Source organism: Seriola aureovittata, chromosome 15 (assembly GCF_021018895.1).
Source record: "Seriola aureovittata isolate HTS-2021-v1 ecotype China chromosome 15, ASM2101889v1, whole genome shotgun sequence".
NCBI classification, from domain to species: Eukaryota; Metazoa; Chordata; class Actinopteri; order Carangiformes; family Carangidae; genus Seriola; species Seriola aureovittata.
Window position 1 is genome coordinate 6,447,418 of NC_079378.1, and position 15,367 is coordinate 6,462,784.

General features: G+C 42.7%; 1 protein-coding gene across 4 annotated transcripts in view; it reads right to left on the reverse strand.

The window, feature by feature from the left end:
• grik1a (glutamate receptor, ionotropic, kainate 1a) overlaps nucleotides 1–15,367 on the reverse strand; it is a 33,066-nt gene that overhangs the window by 3,027 nt on the left and 14,672 nt on the right. For 2 of the 4 annotated variants that reach the window (XM_056398433.1, XM_056398434.1), the window contains exons 5-16: nucleotides 14,767–14,820; nucleotides 14,394–14,564; nucleotides 13,946–14,089; nucleotides 12,253–12,360; nucleotides 11,919–11,963; nucleotides 8,246–8,362; nucleotides 7,623–7,826; nucleotides 6,891–7,114; nucleotides 6,097–6,215; nucleotides 4,737–4,954; nucleotides 2,802–3,027; nucleotides 53–303 (exon numbers count right to left, since the gene is read on the reverse strand). In XM_056398433.1, the coding sequence (XP_056254408.1) occupies nucleotides 53–303; nucleotides 2,802–3,027; nucleotides 4,737–4,954; nucleotides 6,097–6,215; nucleotides 6,891–7,114; nucleotides 7,623–7,826; nucleotides 8,246–8,362; nucleotides 11,919–11,963; nucleotides 12,253–12,360; nucleotides 13,946–14,089; nucleotides 14,394–14,564; nucleotides 14,767–14,820 (1,881 nt within the window). The remainder of the gene's footprint in view (nucleotides 1–52; nucleotides 304–2,801; nucleotides 3,028–4,736; nucleotides 4,955–6,096; nucleotides 6,216–6,890; nucleotides 7,115–7,622; nucleotides 7,827–8,245; nucleotides 8,363–11,918; nucleotides 11,964–12,252; nucleotides 12,361–13,945; nucleotides 14,090–14,393; nucleotides 14,565–14,766; nucleotides 14,821–15,367) is intronic. The other 2 variants (XM_056398435.1, XM_056398436.1) reach the window with 1 other exon arrangement.

Consider the following 15,367-nt stretch of genomic DNA (forward strand, 5'->3'; position numbering starts at 1 on the left):
GTCATCACTCTCTCAGCTGCAGAGCAGCAGTTGCTCTCCCTCCTCCACTCACCTCCTCTATGTCTGCGTTCCTGCGGGCCTTGTAGATGAACTCTCCGATGGCCACAAACACAGAGAGAACCAGGCCGGCGGCCAGGACGATGAAGATGCCGCCGATGTTTTCCACGCCCAGAGCGTTGGCTTCCTTGTTGTCCTCCTCCGGGCAGCCGTTGCCTCTCCACCACTTCTCCTTCATCATGTGCAGCTTCCCTTCCTCCTGCAGCTGAAGGATGGCAATGGTCACTTTATCCCTGTATGGAGAACCTGGCGAGGGAGAAGACAAATAGAAAGACAATATGCACCAATATGCTGTAACTTGTTTGTCAGTCTCTATTAATAATACCTTTAAATGTCCCATTAATAAAATATGGCTTGGAAGTCCTGCTTTCTATGTTGTTTACGGTGTTCTAGTGAACAATAGGCATTTTGAAATTTAAGCCTTTGCTACGCAAACTGAATTAAGTGTGTGCTACAGGAAACACGAATCTACATCTACATGTATCTTGAAGACAGAAAACTCCAATTTGCATTTGTAATTTTTTTCACTTCCTGCATTTGGCCTCTACTCTATGTCTAAGGATTGTGAGTGAGGAGATGGTAAAGTATTTATCAAGAAATCTTGTGATTTCTGATTATGAGCCCTATGAATGCTTGACATGACTTAATACAATACACAAGCGGGTATTTGGTTGTATCAGGAGTACGAACTGATGTAGCAACTCGGAGGTTGCCTGAGGTGACTGACTGGGAGACAAAGACTGTGGATGAGAAGAAAAGAGCCTCCAGAAATGAGTGCGAGGAGGAGACGAAGCGGATACAGAAACATCTGACAACTGCTCAGGGGAAGGAGGCGGAGCGGGATGGGAACCATCTCCGGCAATAAGCAGACCAGAGATCTGGTGACTGCAGGAGACATGGAATGAGCCAAGAGGGGAAACAAATTAAACAATTTCCCTAGTGTCTCTCCAGTGAGACTCCAGGGCCTAAAACATCCAGGATCGCCTGTTGATCAGGTGAGTAAAGAGCTGAATAGAGTAGAACCAGCGTATAGCACTCAACTGTGTTTAGTTCTTCAGCATGTCGTTTAACCCAAAGCTGAACCTGAAGCATCCTGCAAAATGCATCAAACAACCAAAAAACTCATGAAGTAATTGGAGTGACTGGTCCCTTGTAAAGCCGTCACTGGACGCCCTGCGGTTTGCCTCCCAGCTATATATCAGGGGGGGGGGGGGGCGGCATCATTTCCCTGGTCAGTGGTTCACCTGACCTACTTTGTTTGATGCTCATGGACATGCAGGCACAGATTAAAGTGACACTAGAGGGGTCAGTTGCAGTATGTGACAGGTGCATCACAGGCGTTGACCTGTCTCCCTTCGTGTTCACCCTTTACGTCTCTGCCTTTAGATATGGCTTCCTAGCTTCCTCCTCTTGTAGCCTGTACCAGCAGGGAGAAGAGTCTAAATACAGAGAAATGATGTCGGCTGAACCCGCTGCAGCTCAACATCAAAGCGGACCGGATTAGCAACACCGCTGCCTTGTACAAGAGGGGTCAGAGCCAGCTTAACTCTCTGAGGAGGCTCCGGTCGTTTGCCGTCTCCGGCACTATGGTGGCCATCATTCTTTCCAACGCTGTGGAATATTTTCTCCAGTGAGAGCAGCTTGAACAATAGAATAGAAAGGGCTCATCACGAAGGCTGGTTTCCAGAAATATCTATTTCCTTGCGGACAAATATTTTTGAAGACTCCACATCTTACCTAAGAATAGAGTTGATAAACGAGGCACTAATTGCTATAGGCTATGTCCTAGATATTGACAGCCAGTGGACATCTCATGGTGATTACAGAAATGAACTGGATGGGGGTGGCGCCACCTTCATTATTTCCATTGTTGTGCCCACACATTTAAACGCATGCACTGTAAACATCTAGGTATGGATGTGTGCAACTTATGCAGGTGTGGGGCATGTACTTGTTTTTCAAGAAAAAAAATCAACTGGCTCTACAGTGAGTTAGAAAGTCAAGGAGGAGAACTGAATAAATTAAAAACAAAAAAAAACATCTAGAGAGGAAAAACAAAAAACACCGACACAATATGTTAAGCACTGCTTAAGAAAACCGACTGCAAACACGGGTTGATTTGCATCCAGTTTAAGTTCTCGATCCACCACACTAGCCTGAAATCTCACATGAACATTTGCACTGAACATCTGGCAGAGCTGTTAGATGGAGGTGCATTTGCATGTCGAGAATACAGGACAGCAGCTACTGCAACTTGGACTCCAGGAAAATGAAAAATGCAAATTCCAAAATAAATTGAAGTTTGTATCTACAGTACAAAACCTGGCATTTACACAGATTCTATTAAAATTCTATTCTAGTAACACGGTTGTCAAACGGCCTTCAGTGCATTTTAATATTCTCAGAGGGGCCTGGGTGAATGTGATTTGTACGGTACACTGTATATTTGTCTGTGGCTCTTTTTTTTTTTTTTTTTTTTTTAACTAACCAAGAGGCTGAATGTGTGCAGTCTACCAGAGAACAAGCAGCGAGATTTATACAATCATAAAACAGTCTAACACTTAGTCCGTGTTGGAGTTGTGTGTGTGTGTTGTGTTGATTTCTAACTTTTCTCTCAGAGTACAATGTCAGTATATATGGAGCGTTTTGTATTGATTGCTCCATGACGGTAACACGACAGCACGACAGTAACCGTTTCCATTCTCCACTAAGTGACAAAGATGGCGGCGTCTCATTCTTCCTACCGATTGGTGTTCCCACCCCGTAGCCCTTGGAGTCTATGAGACCTCCGATCTGCGTGAGGTTGCAGTTCCTCTGGCTTATGTACTCGATGCTGGTGGACTCCATCAGCATGGCGTAGTCTGTCGTCAGGACCCGGGTGATGCCGTCCTTGTTGTTCTTCACCAGCGCCGTGTTCTTCCTGCTGCTCATAAACGCCCACATCTTCTCATAGGTGGAGATCTTTGATTTCTGCCAAAGGAGCCAAGCAGCCAAAAGTTGGTGTTAGACATTTGTTCACTGTGCAAAAACATAGGGCTACATGTACTGGACTATGTTTCAAATACTATCATAAACATGTTTAAGTTTTAAAGAAGGATGTTTGGGACTTTATCTATGAGTGCGTCTTGGTGTATATATGTGTGTGTGTGTGTGTGTGTGTGTGTGTGTGTTGTGTGTGTGTGTGTGTGTGTGTGTGTGTGCGTGCGTGTTCCTCCTTGCTCAGTCAGAGAAAATGGGACAGCTGTGTTCTAAATCTCCTCCAGCTGATTCAATTTGTTCAAGCCATCAACACAGCCTGCTTCTTCCTATCCAGGCAGCCGTAATCGCTGGCTGCAATCTGGGAGGATAAAGCCCTGCATGGATCACCCCTGCTGAGCCACCAGGATGCAAGGAGAGTGGGGGGAGGTGACGGTGGTGGTTGTGGTGGTGGGGGGGGAGAAGTGACAGCCCTGCTTGAGGACATCAGTACACTGATACATTATATAATTCAGACTAACAGGTTCATATATGTCAACACAGACACCTCCAAAAACACAGGAACACTTTTGATGCATCTTGATGCATCAACGGCGTCTTTCAGTAAAGTAAATGCAAGTCTTTTTTTTCCTCTGCCTCTGTCTCTCTTTTTCATGGGAGGTTTGGCAAAGACACAGGATGTGAGAGCAGCTGAGGGAACCAACATGACCCTGATTTTATGGAAATGAAGGAACTGTCACTGAGTCATACTTACATGTCGAGATATGACAGAGCTGACAGACTCTAAACAGACTGAATTCACCCAGATGAACACGTGGGAGCGAGCTACACATTCACCGGAGACAAGGACACACTATTGAGATTGTTGTGTTCAGTGGTTGATATTAACATTGGTTCATTTGGTTCTAGGAAACCTTTATATCCTTCATTTAAATACAAAAACACAGCACAGCTTGATCAGGAGTAATCATAGGTCTATCTTTTGTTTGTAAGCTGGTGCACTTGAGATGATATAATTAGAGGTGGGATGGGACAGGTAAAAAGTGTTATGGCTCAGGCTGTGAGTTCGTTTTTTTCTCTCTCCCTTGTGTCTCCTCCGCCCCAGTTTGACTGTGTGTGTGTATATGTGTGTCTGTGTGTGTGTGTGTGTGTTTGTGTGTGTGTGTGCGCGCGCGCATTGTGGACGTGTCTACCTCTCCTGGCTCCTGGCATTCCTACACACCTGACCACTCATCTCCAACTGCTCCAAAGTGCTGCGCCTCGCCCTTCAATCCTCGCCAGATTGATCAATGTGATCCCTCGAGCCGGACCAGTAATCCGGCGCTCACTAACCTCCTCATCTGCCAGAGTACAACCTCAGACCTTCAGTCTTCAGCCGGACGCCGTCTCACCTGCTCCCCCACCCTTCACCACCTTTCAACCCCCTTCAACTATTTTCCGAATAAATATCTTGCCAGCACCTCAGCTGAGTCTCGCGTCTGCACCTGCTTTCTGCATGTTTACAACATTTTATTGCAGAACAACAATAATAAAGTATTTTATGTGTTTAAATTTGGAAAATGATACTATATATCATCTGTTGCAATACAGGAACTTCTGCATAGCAATTTCAACTATTGCTTTTTATGTTGTGGCTTTGATAAAGTGTAAAGCAACTGTTACTTTTATTGGGAGTAACATGCAGCAGCCTACACCAACTTTACCTTGAAGAAGGTCATGGTAGATCCATCCCTCACTGCCCCGTATTCGATCCTGGTCTGCTTCGCCAGGTCGTCCGCCGAGTCGATGGGTGCGTCCATTCGTTCCACCGTGAGGAAGGCAGCCAAGTTGGCCGTGTAGGAGGAGATGATGATTAAGGTGAAGAACCACCAGATACCCCCAACTATACGAGTGGACAGAGCCTTGGGCATCAGCTCGGAGCCTGGAAGCAAAGTGATGGGGGACAAAAGGTTAAAAAAAAAAAAAAAAGGAGCTGAAAAGATAAAGTTTGGAAGAAGAGAGCGATTGAGGATTAGAGGGTAGAAAATTGTGCGACTCTTCAAACAGTGTGTTTATTTTCTTCCTCTACACGACCTGTTTGGTCCAAAGCACAAAGTTGCAAAAGAAATATATCATAGTCAAAAAACGAACATAACAAAACAAAAAAAAGTGCAAATTAGAAGAAGCAAAGACGACAGAACAACAGAAATCTGAATGCAAAACAAATGAGGGAACATAAAAAAAAGTAATGAAACAGCAGAATGAGCAGCTTGATTTATATTTTCTCCTCTGTGCAGAGAAAAGAGGGAATGAGGAATTGCAGAATACATTTGCCACATTTAATGTTCCAGGTTTGGAAACATTTGTGACTATTTTTAAACCTTTTTTTTGGGGGGTAGAGAGGACAAACATTGAACAGCGCTTTTAGAGTAAAACTGTTTCTGGAGAGTTGGTTTAACAGCAGCGTTCGGCATTTAAGGGTGCACTTACTGTCAGGCTCAGCATCCCACAGAAAGCTGAAGGCCGCTGTAAAGAGCGAAGTTACATAGAATACACACACCCATGGCACACACATGAACATACACAAATTAAGAATATGACATACAATATTAAACTTGATTGAGCTTGTGCGTGACTGGTGTCATCAGTCGGTTTACTGGCCGCCCACTCCTAAGTCTTCTAACAGGGTGTTAGAAGTTGCAACTGGATCCAGACTATGTGAAAAGGGCGGGCACAGAATATTTGAATTAAACAGCTTAGAGTAGATTTCACAGTGTCAGTACACTCTGTGCTGGTGTACAGGGAGCTCAATAGACAGCCGTACGGGGAGAAGCCAGTGGCCTTCGCTGTTGCCTTGCAACCCTTTTTTGAAGTTGTGTTTCTAACCATCTGATTTAATTTAAGTCCAGTGGCTCGTTTTTAGGTCTGTAGTGGTCTCCAGGGAAAGAAAATGTTTCTAGCCAGGATATAGAAAAGTATTTTGTTGCATAATTTGGAAGACTTTAGCAACCCTTTTCACATGCAAGAAATCATTTCTTACAATCAAAATATTGATTATAATGGCTTTGACTGTGAGCTTAATACCTTGCCGCATGAGAGCTCCAACGCCGAACCAGAAACTGTTGAGTAAAGTGAAATTGTTCTGTATGAGAGTCGAGGACGGGTTGCATGGATGTGGGTTGTACCACTCGTATGGAGTAAACCTGGAAGACAATAAAAAAGCAGAGAGAAAAAGAGATGAAAGAAAATTTGTAATATATAAAGAATTTACTGTAACTAATCTTAAACCTTGGAGACAGACCGGTTTGCCTCAGCACAGCCTTTCAATCTACAGTTCACCTTCATTTGCATTTTGATTTTCACAACAAATCTGTTTCACTTATTGGTTGCTAGGTGCAACCCACTTGCAGGGTTTTTACACACTACCTGAGAAGGAGGTGAAGAGCGGGCGCGCAATTACTCCCAACTACTTAACAACCACAGTGAAAGCCAGTCTGGCATTTGACGGGCAGCCAAAAGCATATTTTGGCTTATATTAGGATAACTGTGCCAAATTTGCAGAAGTATAGTCAGGCCAGTTATTCCAGACTTTTTCTGATTCTTGTCGTGTGAATATGAATGTGATACATCAGGCATGCATTGTTCTACAAAGCTCAATGCTGGCACCAGCTCACAGTTTTCATGTCCTCTGCATTATTAACAAAAAAAGCTTGTAGCAAAGCTGGCACTGGTGAAGGACAGTTCAGTAAGCAGTCACCATCTATATATCCCACCATTTATATATAAATATAAGGGTTGTTTACCCTTAACAACCCTTATATTTTTCCACCCCATCCCATCAGACATCATCTCATTATCACAAGCATCAATCCTCTTACCTGGCAATCACAAAGAGCACACAGCTCACTCCTGTGCAGGCTAGCAGCACATACATCCAGATGTCCGGAGACAGGGGATTAAGAAAGGAGAACACGCCCGGGTTGGTGCCGTTGGGTTTGCGGTACAGGATGCTGATACCTAAGGTCATGAAGGGCTTGGAGAAGTCGATGACCTTCTCTCGAACATAAGTGATGGTCAAGGGAGCCACGGCGAGGTCTGCAACCTGGAGAAGCCAGAAGACGAGGTAGGATGCTACAGGTAGAACAGTTTGACCCATATCTGACAATCTAACTGCCAAATGTCTATGTATCAATAAACCAACAACATATAATAAACCTGGTTAAACTGTGTTCCTCTCTACTGAAGAAACAAACACGAGCGATACAGAACAATACTGGTGAAAAAGCTACAAGACATTAATGGAGGGAAATTGATTTTTCAGTCAGTGTTTTTATATGTAAGAGTAAAATTTTGTCCAAATCAGGATCCTTTCCAGAGCAGAGCTGAGTCATGAGGAGATGGTATCCTAAATCTAATCTGGTCAGGAGCAAGTCAGCCATGCAGACAAGTAAGTGGAGATTAACTGAATATATTTACTTAAGTACTATACTGAAGTAGAGTTTGGAGGTACTTGTACTTTACTTGAGTATTTTTGTATTCTACTTCTACTCCATTACATTTCAGAGGGACGTATCGGTCTTTTTACACCATAAATAAAACTGTTAACTCACATGGTCGATCAGCTCTCGGACCATCCCGTTCCACTCTCCCTTGTCATTCTGGGCTCCGTATTTCCCATCAGCCACCAGTCTGACTTCATACGTAAAACCCAAGATGTTGGAGAGCTCTTTCAACAGGTCCAGGCAGTAGCCCTCGAAGCGATCATTCCCAACCAGCTCCTTGTCTGACTTTTTATGCATCACATATGGATTTTCCTGTATAACAACAGAAAACGCTGCATTTGACCATTTTCAAGAGATATTCCTTATTTTGATTCAATGGTCTCCATGCTTCTGAGCACTAGTTAAAATGAGCTAAGTTATAGTAATAGCAAAGTTAAAAATTAGTAAGTTTATATGTTGTATATCGTATAACAGTGATTATTGAAAATATACTTTTTTCCATGATTGATTTTTTTCTGTTTGAAAAAAAGGAATCCAGACCACTCAACTCAGCAGCCATTTTTCCTCACCTCAACACCACTCCTTCCCCCCGTTTCCCCCCCGTTTCCCTCCCTCTTCTCTGGGTATTTTCCTCTATTGTCCCTCTGTCTGCACTCCACACATCCTCACATGTATACTCCCCTCCTTCTCCCTATGCTGTCCTCTGTTTAACCTTCCTCCTTCCTCCTCACCAGTATTGTGGTGACAATAAGAGTCCTGTTAGCCATTGAGTCTGTCACATTGTTATTCTTGTCTCGGCCGGACTTCTCCGTCAGGTTCATCCCCTTGTACGAGTTCCACACGGCAATCTGCAAAGACAAACAGGGCTTCAGATTTATTGAAACACATTTTGCGCTTTGAACGACAGGAAGTTACATTTGACGGCTGCTATTGGAGCCACAATTCAAGATAAAACTGCAGAGTACACAGTAGATGTTTGCTTCTGTTTGAGCTTTGAATGAAGCTGTATTTATATCATCTCTGAAAGTCGTTGCCATTAAAGCGAAGAAGCTGATTGATTATTCTTATTATTCTTCCTACCAAATATACAGAGCCTGATTTAGACTTAACAGGAAACTAGGAACTGCTTCAATACAATGTGTATTAATCATATTTTCTGATTCGTCGAACAGAAAAATGAAAAAGAAGTAAAAGAGGTTAAAAGACCTGACACTCTTGGCTCCTTTTCAACCTTCTGCTCCATCCACTATTCTACAGCGTTTCCTTTTGCTCAGCTTCGCTCTGATGATTCTGGGCAAAGTGCCGGAAACTCTCATTTTATATACAGTGAATATGAAAATGAAGAAGTGGTTTGTTAAAAAAAAAAAAAAAAAAAACGGAGCTGCTGATTGGGTGCACCAGGTAAAAGTTTACAGCAAAGCAATATCACTCCCGCTGTGTGCAGTGATTGATCTGACTCCCAGGTATTGGACATATTGTACAGCCAGAAAAAACAAAGCTGGGTTTCATAGCAAATGTTTTGATGAATTATTGCTTCGGATTGGCGTGGACATCTGTTAGCCTTTATATTCCATTCTGTTTGAAGCTAAAAGAAAATCCAACTGACAGCAGGAAGTCTAAATTTGAATGCGCTGTACTGAAAATTAAAAAATATATACATATAGCTAGTAAACAAATGTGCATATTTTTACCTGAATATGAATAAGCTGAAACAATAGTCCACTGACAAAAACAAAAAAATCATTATTAATTAATTAATTTAGTTGCTTTTAAGATAAGCTGCCAAAGTTGTCCAAATTCTGTTTCTTGTCTGAAATTGAACTGAATATCTTTAGGTTTTTGGCTGCTAGTTGCACAAGACGAGACATCTGATAGACCAAATGATTAATTGAGAGAATAATCCACAGAGGAATCAATAATGAATAGCATCGTTAGTTGCAGCCCTGCTTGAATGTGATGGCGAGGAGTGAGGGAAATCACACCAGCAGGGACAGCATGAATGAGGAAGGGCAGGATCAGGGGGAATAGAAGACGACATGGTGTCTCCAGCCCTCCGCACTGTCACAGTAACTGTGAATGAGAGTGTCCCCGAGGCGGCATAATCCAGACAGTTATCAGATTAGGACAGGCGTCTGGCAGCTGGATTTTGACCCTTTCAAATCCCCTCACTGGTTAAGAGCTGACCAAAGGTCAAGGGGGCTCATGGCTGTGATGCAATAAAGTTAAGTGCATTAAATGATCAGGAGTCTTTGTTAACAGAACTAAAGCGAGCGACTGAAACAAGCTTTTCTCCTTTTGCCATTAAGACTGTGAACATAAAGTAATGAATTTGGGTATTTTTAGTCAGAAACAATGGCCTGTTCATTCCTCCAATGCATAAGAGGATGAGTGCAAGTGAACGCATCAGTACCTCTTATTAAACTAAGATGAGGTACAGTCTTATTTTTCGCCATTTATTTTTCAGAAAAGGGCTATGTGGGATTACCTATTGGAGAAGATAACATGCTTTTCACTCCTCATTACGTTCTATCTTATTCTGTTCCCCCAGTCAGACAGATAGAAAATGTTCTCACTTATAACCTTGCTAAAAGCACTCTGTATCTCCACCGTGGCACTTTTGCAAGGGCCCACTCTGCGCAGGAGTCCATAAATCTGTCTTATCTCTCGACACCGCAGATGAGCAACACAGTGAATGGGGTTGGATTTAATTAATTGTATTGTCCTCAATCTCAAAGATAAATGGACAGAGTAAGAACAATATTTTGGGAAGTGCAGAGGGTATTTTGGTCCCCCAGTGGTTAGTAGAACAGTTTTGCAAATATCATCCTCTATGAGGGTTTAGTCAGTTTGAAGTTTAAGTAATACAATAATCTGACCAAGCCAATGAAATCATTGCTGAAATACGACCCAGGGTGACTACACAGCATACAGTCATCATCTTTTAAACTCCTAAGTCACAGATTTACTGCGGGTAGCCTTGCAAATTTATCATGCGTATACCAAAGCAGCTCCCAACAACAAAGTGTGCTATAAAAACTGACAGGGATTCTCTCCCATATGCTGGGAGTAAAATGTTATCTATGAATCCTAAAGCTCATCTCCATCCAGAACCAAATCAGACTGGAGAAGCGTTACAACAGAGCGGGAGATACACTTAAGCCCGGCCAAGAAAGCTGAGAGGGGGGAAGAAAAAAAAACTTATTTCCAGAAAGTCAACAACTTTAAGAGAAAATAACTTATTTCCCTGGAGACTTTCACTTTGTTTAGTCCCATCATCCTCTTCAGAGTGTATTTAACACTCCAGTGCCCAAGAACTAACACAAGTGCTACGGACTGATAATTCATTTTTCATGACCATAAAGTCAAACGTTTTCTTTTTTTTCTTTTTTTTTGCAGATGTGCCAACCCTACAGTGGTATTTCCTCCGAGGCGAGGCTTTTGAGGGCTAAAAGTACTGAATGGAATTAAAAAATGAAAGTATAAATCAATGCTTCTGCACCTTGACAGCTGCTGCCTGCCCACATACATGTCTGTGTGTTTGAGGGGATGAATTAATTCAACATTGGTTCTTTTATTCATTATTGCTTTCAAGGTGATAAGCAGAGTATTTAATTGTCACTGGTGTTTACTGTATATTTTGTGAGACTTAATTAAGAGGAGTTAAAGTCAGTGAGAACACTGCTAGTGACTGACAAAGACAGGGATGATCTGATAAAAAAAGAACAGGGTTGATTTGATGCATTTGATGCATGTAATCACACTGGTGTGGGCATTTAACTTGTGCACTGGCCCGTGTGTTAGTGAAACGCCGACAAAGGGAATCTGCTCCTCTCGCGGCAAGGCTTGATGCCCGACTTTAAGCTGTCGTCTCCTCTGCTAACTGGATCCCTCTCGGCCGCAATTAAACACCGCTAGCCTGTAAGATTTCCATGAAAGTGTGAAGGCAGGCTAATAGTAAAGCACATTATAAGTAGTGGACTCTTCGAAAGTGAAGGATCTGCAGGATAAATTTCTTTCTTTCTGTCTTATTACTCACAGCCACCAGCTGTAGGAGCTGAATGACTTTGCATTGAGTGAAACTGCAGGGCTTTTCTACTCTCACTCCTAGTGGAAGTATTATTATGACTACGCAAACAAGAAGGACTTTCATATTTTTTTCTACCACTGCTGATGAAGTTTTGACAAGTGTCAGCGCCATGACTGGACCCAAACACGGGGAAAACTGAAATGTCAAATACAGTACATGGCATTGCTGTACACAGAATCAGTGAAGAGAAACAAGGTTGACAAGGCAAGGAGCGGGGAGGTGCGCGGCATACAGAGCGAGAAAAAAAAAAAAAAAAGGAGAGGAGGGAGGGGAGGCAAACAACAAACACTCGGGCCAAACAAGGCACTGGCACAAACCTTGATCCACCTTTTCGTGAGGCGACTTCCGCCCTCCACAATACCCTTTTGAAAGTGTGAAGAAGGCGACATGTGAAGCACAGACAGTGTGGAAAGAAATAATCAGTTGTTGGAGCTTTATTGATATTCATGTAAACCAAATAATAAATGTGTGGATGAATTATAGGAAACAAAATGTACATAGTACCTCTCTGTCTTTCATTCACACAGACACATACACACACACACACACACACACACACACAGACACACACATGCCTTAATGGAAAGAATCAGCCAGCGTGGAAGCAGCATGAGAGTGGTGTAATTGGCTGTTCCAGACCTCTGTGCTCACCCTGGTAGTGCCGTCCTCTTTGAGGCTGATGATGTCCAAATCAAAGTCTCTCCTCAGGCCATCTGTCTTATTAAGAACAATGTGCCCTGTCAGTCCATCCCACTGTGCCTACAGAGAGGAGATGCAGAGAGAAGTGAGTTCCTTGTCTGTGCGGAGCCTGACTGACGCTTTGGAGCACAGTGAAAGTGACGGAGGCGGTGGGAAGAAGCCAGACAGGCGGCTGGGAGACTCACAGGATCACATCAGGTGGAGACTGGGAGACGTCTACAGACTGTCCTGTGGTACAATCTCATTATGCATGACAGTTTGTGTTCATGACAGCAATACTAACAACATTTACTCACCTTTCAAACTGCAGGTATGTTCAAATAATACATCTGAGTTGATATAGAAATGCTAAAGGCTAATATTCAAAACAGTCTTATGTATTTATGCATGTCTACATCTGTACATACACCTGCCCAGCTTCTCTATATATGCCTGTTAACCTCAGAGCATGTACATCATTTCATATGCTGCACTACGAGACTTAGACTTTTCTAAGTCTAGACCCTTTTCTGCATCATTTCACTCAACATTTCAATTTGTTACTTACTGTATGGTGCATTATTTCTGCTTGAATCATTATACAGTCACATTTTATTTCTCATGTGAAAATTCCTGCATCTTTTTCTTAGAAGAGTTTCTTGGAAGGAACGCGTCTCGTAATAAAGACATTATGAACTTTAATAAGGAAAATCGATCAAAATGAGCTTAAAAAGACATAAAGTGAAATATCTTCTTGCTGTTGTAGGAACGAACATTAAAACCCAGGCTATTACCCTCTTTTCTGACGTTAAATGATGCACACTGAGTAACATTAAATTGCTCACACATTTTGAGTCGAATTCAGTTCAATTTTGTCCACAGAAACACACAGAGTATTGTTCACCACAATAGCCAGGAGAAAGAGAGAGCACGCAGGTTACAGTGCCCAGGATTTAATTTCAGTCATCAAATTGAAAGCTGTGTCCTTATATCCTGCGATCTCTTGTCAGAAATGGATTTTAATTGAGTGCTGTGTGAGATATATTACTGGTTCTTGCAATCAAAAGGGCTCTTATCTAGTGATGAATAGCACAGGAGGACAGATGCTTCAAAGGATGGGCGGGGGCAAACAAAACGAAAAGCTAAAGACGAGAGAGAGAGAGGGAGAGAGACTGCGATGCAAAGAAAGAGAAGGAGAGAGAGAGAGAGGAGGAGAATTGTAGGGGGGTACATGAGGAGGAAAATATGAGTGAGGGGATTGAATGATAATGTTCCCTCTCCATGGCAGGCAGCGGTCCTCTGCTGGATTGAAGACTTAAGAGATCAAAACACTCATGCATCAAAGGCCTCATTTCTGTCTGTAGGCATCCACTCTGACAGTCAGGCCGGGCCACATGCTTTCAACCCATACGTACTTAAATGCCGTATATATTTTCATGTTGTGTACATTCAGAAGGAAAGCGTGGCCAATGTCGGAGGGGTCCTATGAAGTAACACAACACACTCAGTGGTCAGTTTATCATGTTCGCCACGGAGGCGTTACATGGTGGATACTGGAGCTGAGACACATCGTCAAAAATGCATGATGGTCAAGTTGAAAAGCGAAAGGGGCTTCTTAAGTCGAGCTGGTGATTCCGTGTGATCCGAGCCCTCGATTAACACTGACCTCTTTGAAGAGGTTCATGAAGCGCGGTCCGAAGCGCCAGGGTTTGTGGCGGTGACACTGCAGGGAGCTGACGGTCATCTGAGTGGCTCGCTGGGACGCAACAGCAACCATGAACACCGCGTCGTACATCAAGGCCGCGTCTGTCTGCAGAGGGGCGTCGAGAGGAAGATGTTGTTGGGATTCTTTTTTCTTCATTTATTTTTTCCCCTAACACTACACTTTAAAAGCCACGTGCAATACAGAACTACAGTTGAGACTGTGATGTTTCCCCCAAGGAAAATTATGCCATAAGAGAAATAAACAGGACATAGGATAGATATACTGATGGAACAAATGTAACTGAGGAGTAGAGCTTCATCATGCTGAGACACAGCTCCTGCAAAGACAAAGGTCAGCAGATGTTTGTACGCAAACGTGCATGCAGCATACAAACAGTATTGAGGCTTACAGTCATGATTCCATCCATCAGGCCACTCTCTTGTTTGGGACCCTGCAGCCTTTCCGTGGCCCACTTTTCCATTGTGGAGGCTACCCACGGGTCATCTATGTTCAGCAGTCTGAAACCGGTCATGTTGACCCCGCTGTAGCGGTACGGCTCCAAGTCCAACGCAAACAGATCCTGCAAGGGCGAGAGAGGAGGTGGAGATGAGGAGCAGGAGGGATGAGTTTGTGTGAGTGTGTGTGTGTGTGTGTGTGTGTAGAAGGCGGTTCAAGGCCAAATGAGGACGCAGAAGATGAGCTTGGTTTTATAGTTACATACAAACACTTGGTCTCCTATATCTCCCATGAAACCACTTGAGCTGTGCATTTTTCTAACTCACCAAAGTCGTGAAGAAGAAATGGTAGTACTCTGTCATCATTCCCATTGACGAAAGCTGCGCAATGAAAAGAATAAATAAATGTTGCTTATTTCCAAAGTAAAGAGTTCTCCAGTGCAAATCTCTACAGCTACAATGTCATATCTTCAACAACCAACAAAGTAATCCGGCTGGTCATTTCTATTTTGCATGGTGCCTCCAATATGTTATGCATATATATACATACATATACAACACAAATAACCACACCACAATGATAACAAAACATGATTCAAGAACTGAAATATAGATCAACAAATAAACAACATGACATTAAGACAACAGAAATTGTCAACATGTCTGTTATCAACTGCTGTACATTACCATCTAATTTAAAGTAACTTTGCCCAAATAGTAACAATCTGTGTGATGGATAATAAGTTGTGGGCCATTAAAGATTTTGACAGTGATAAGGGGAAAGTGCTATTTCATCCTGGTTTATTTACCATATCTTTTAATGGCTGCAATTTAGATCACAACAAAATACCTATACCGAAACAAGATAATAGGTTTCAGAAGATTTTCTACAACATAAAAAGAGACATTGTGTTGTCCCCAAATGACA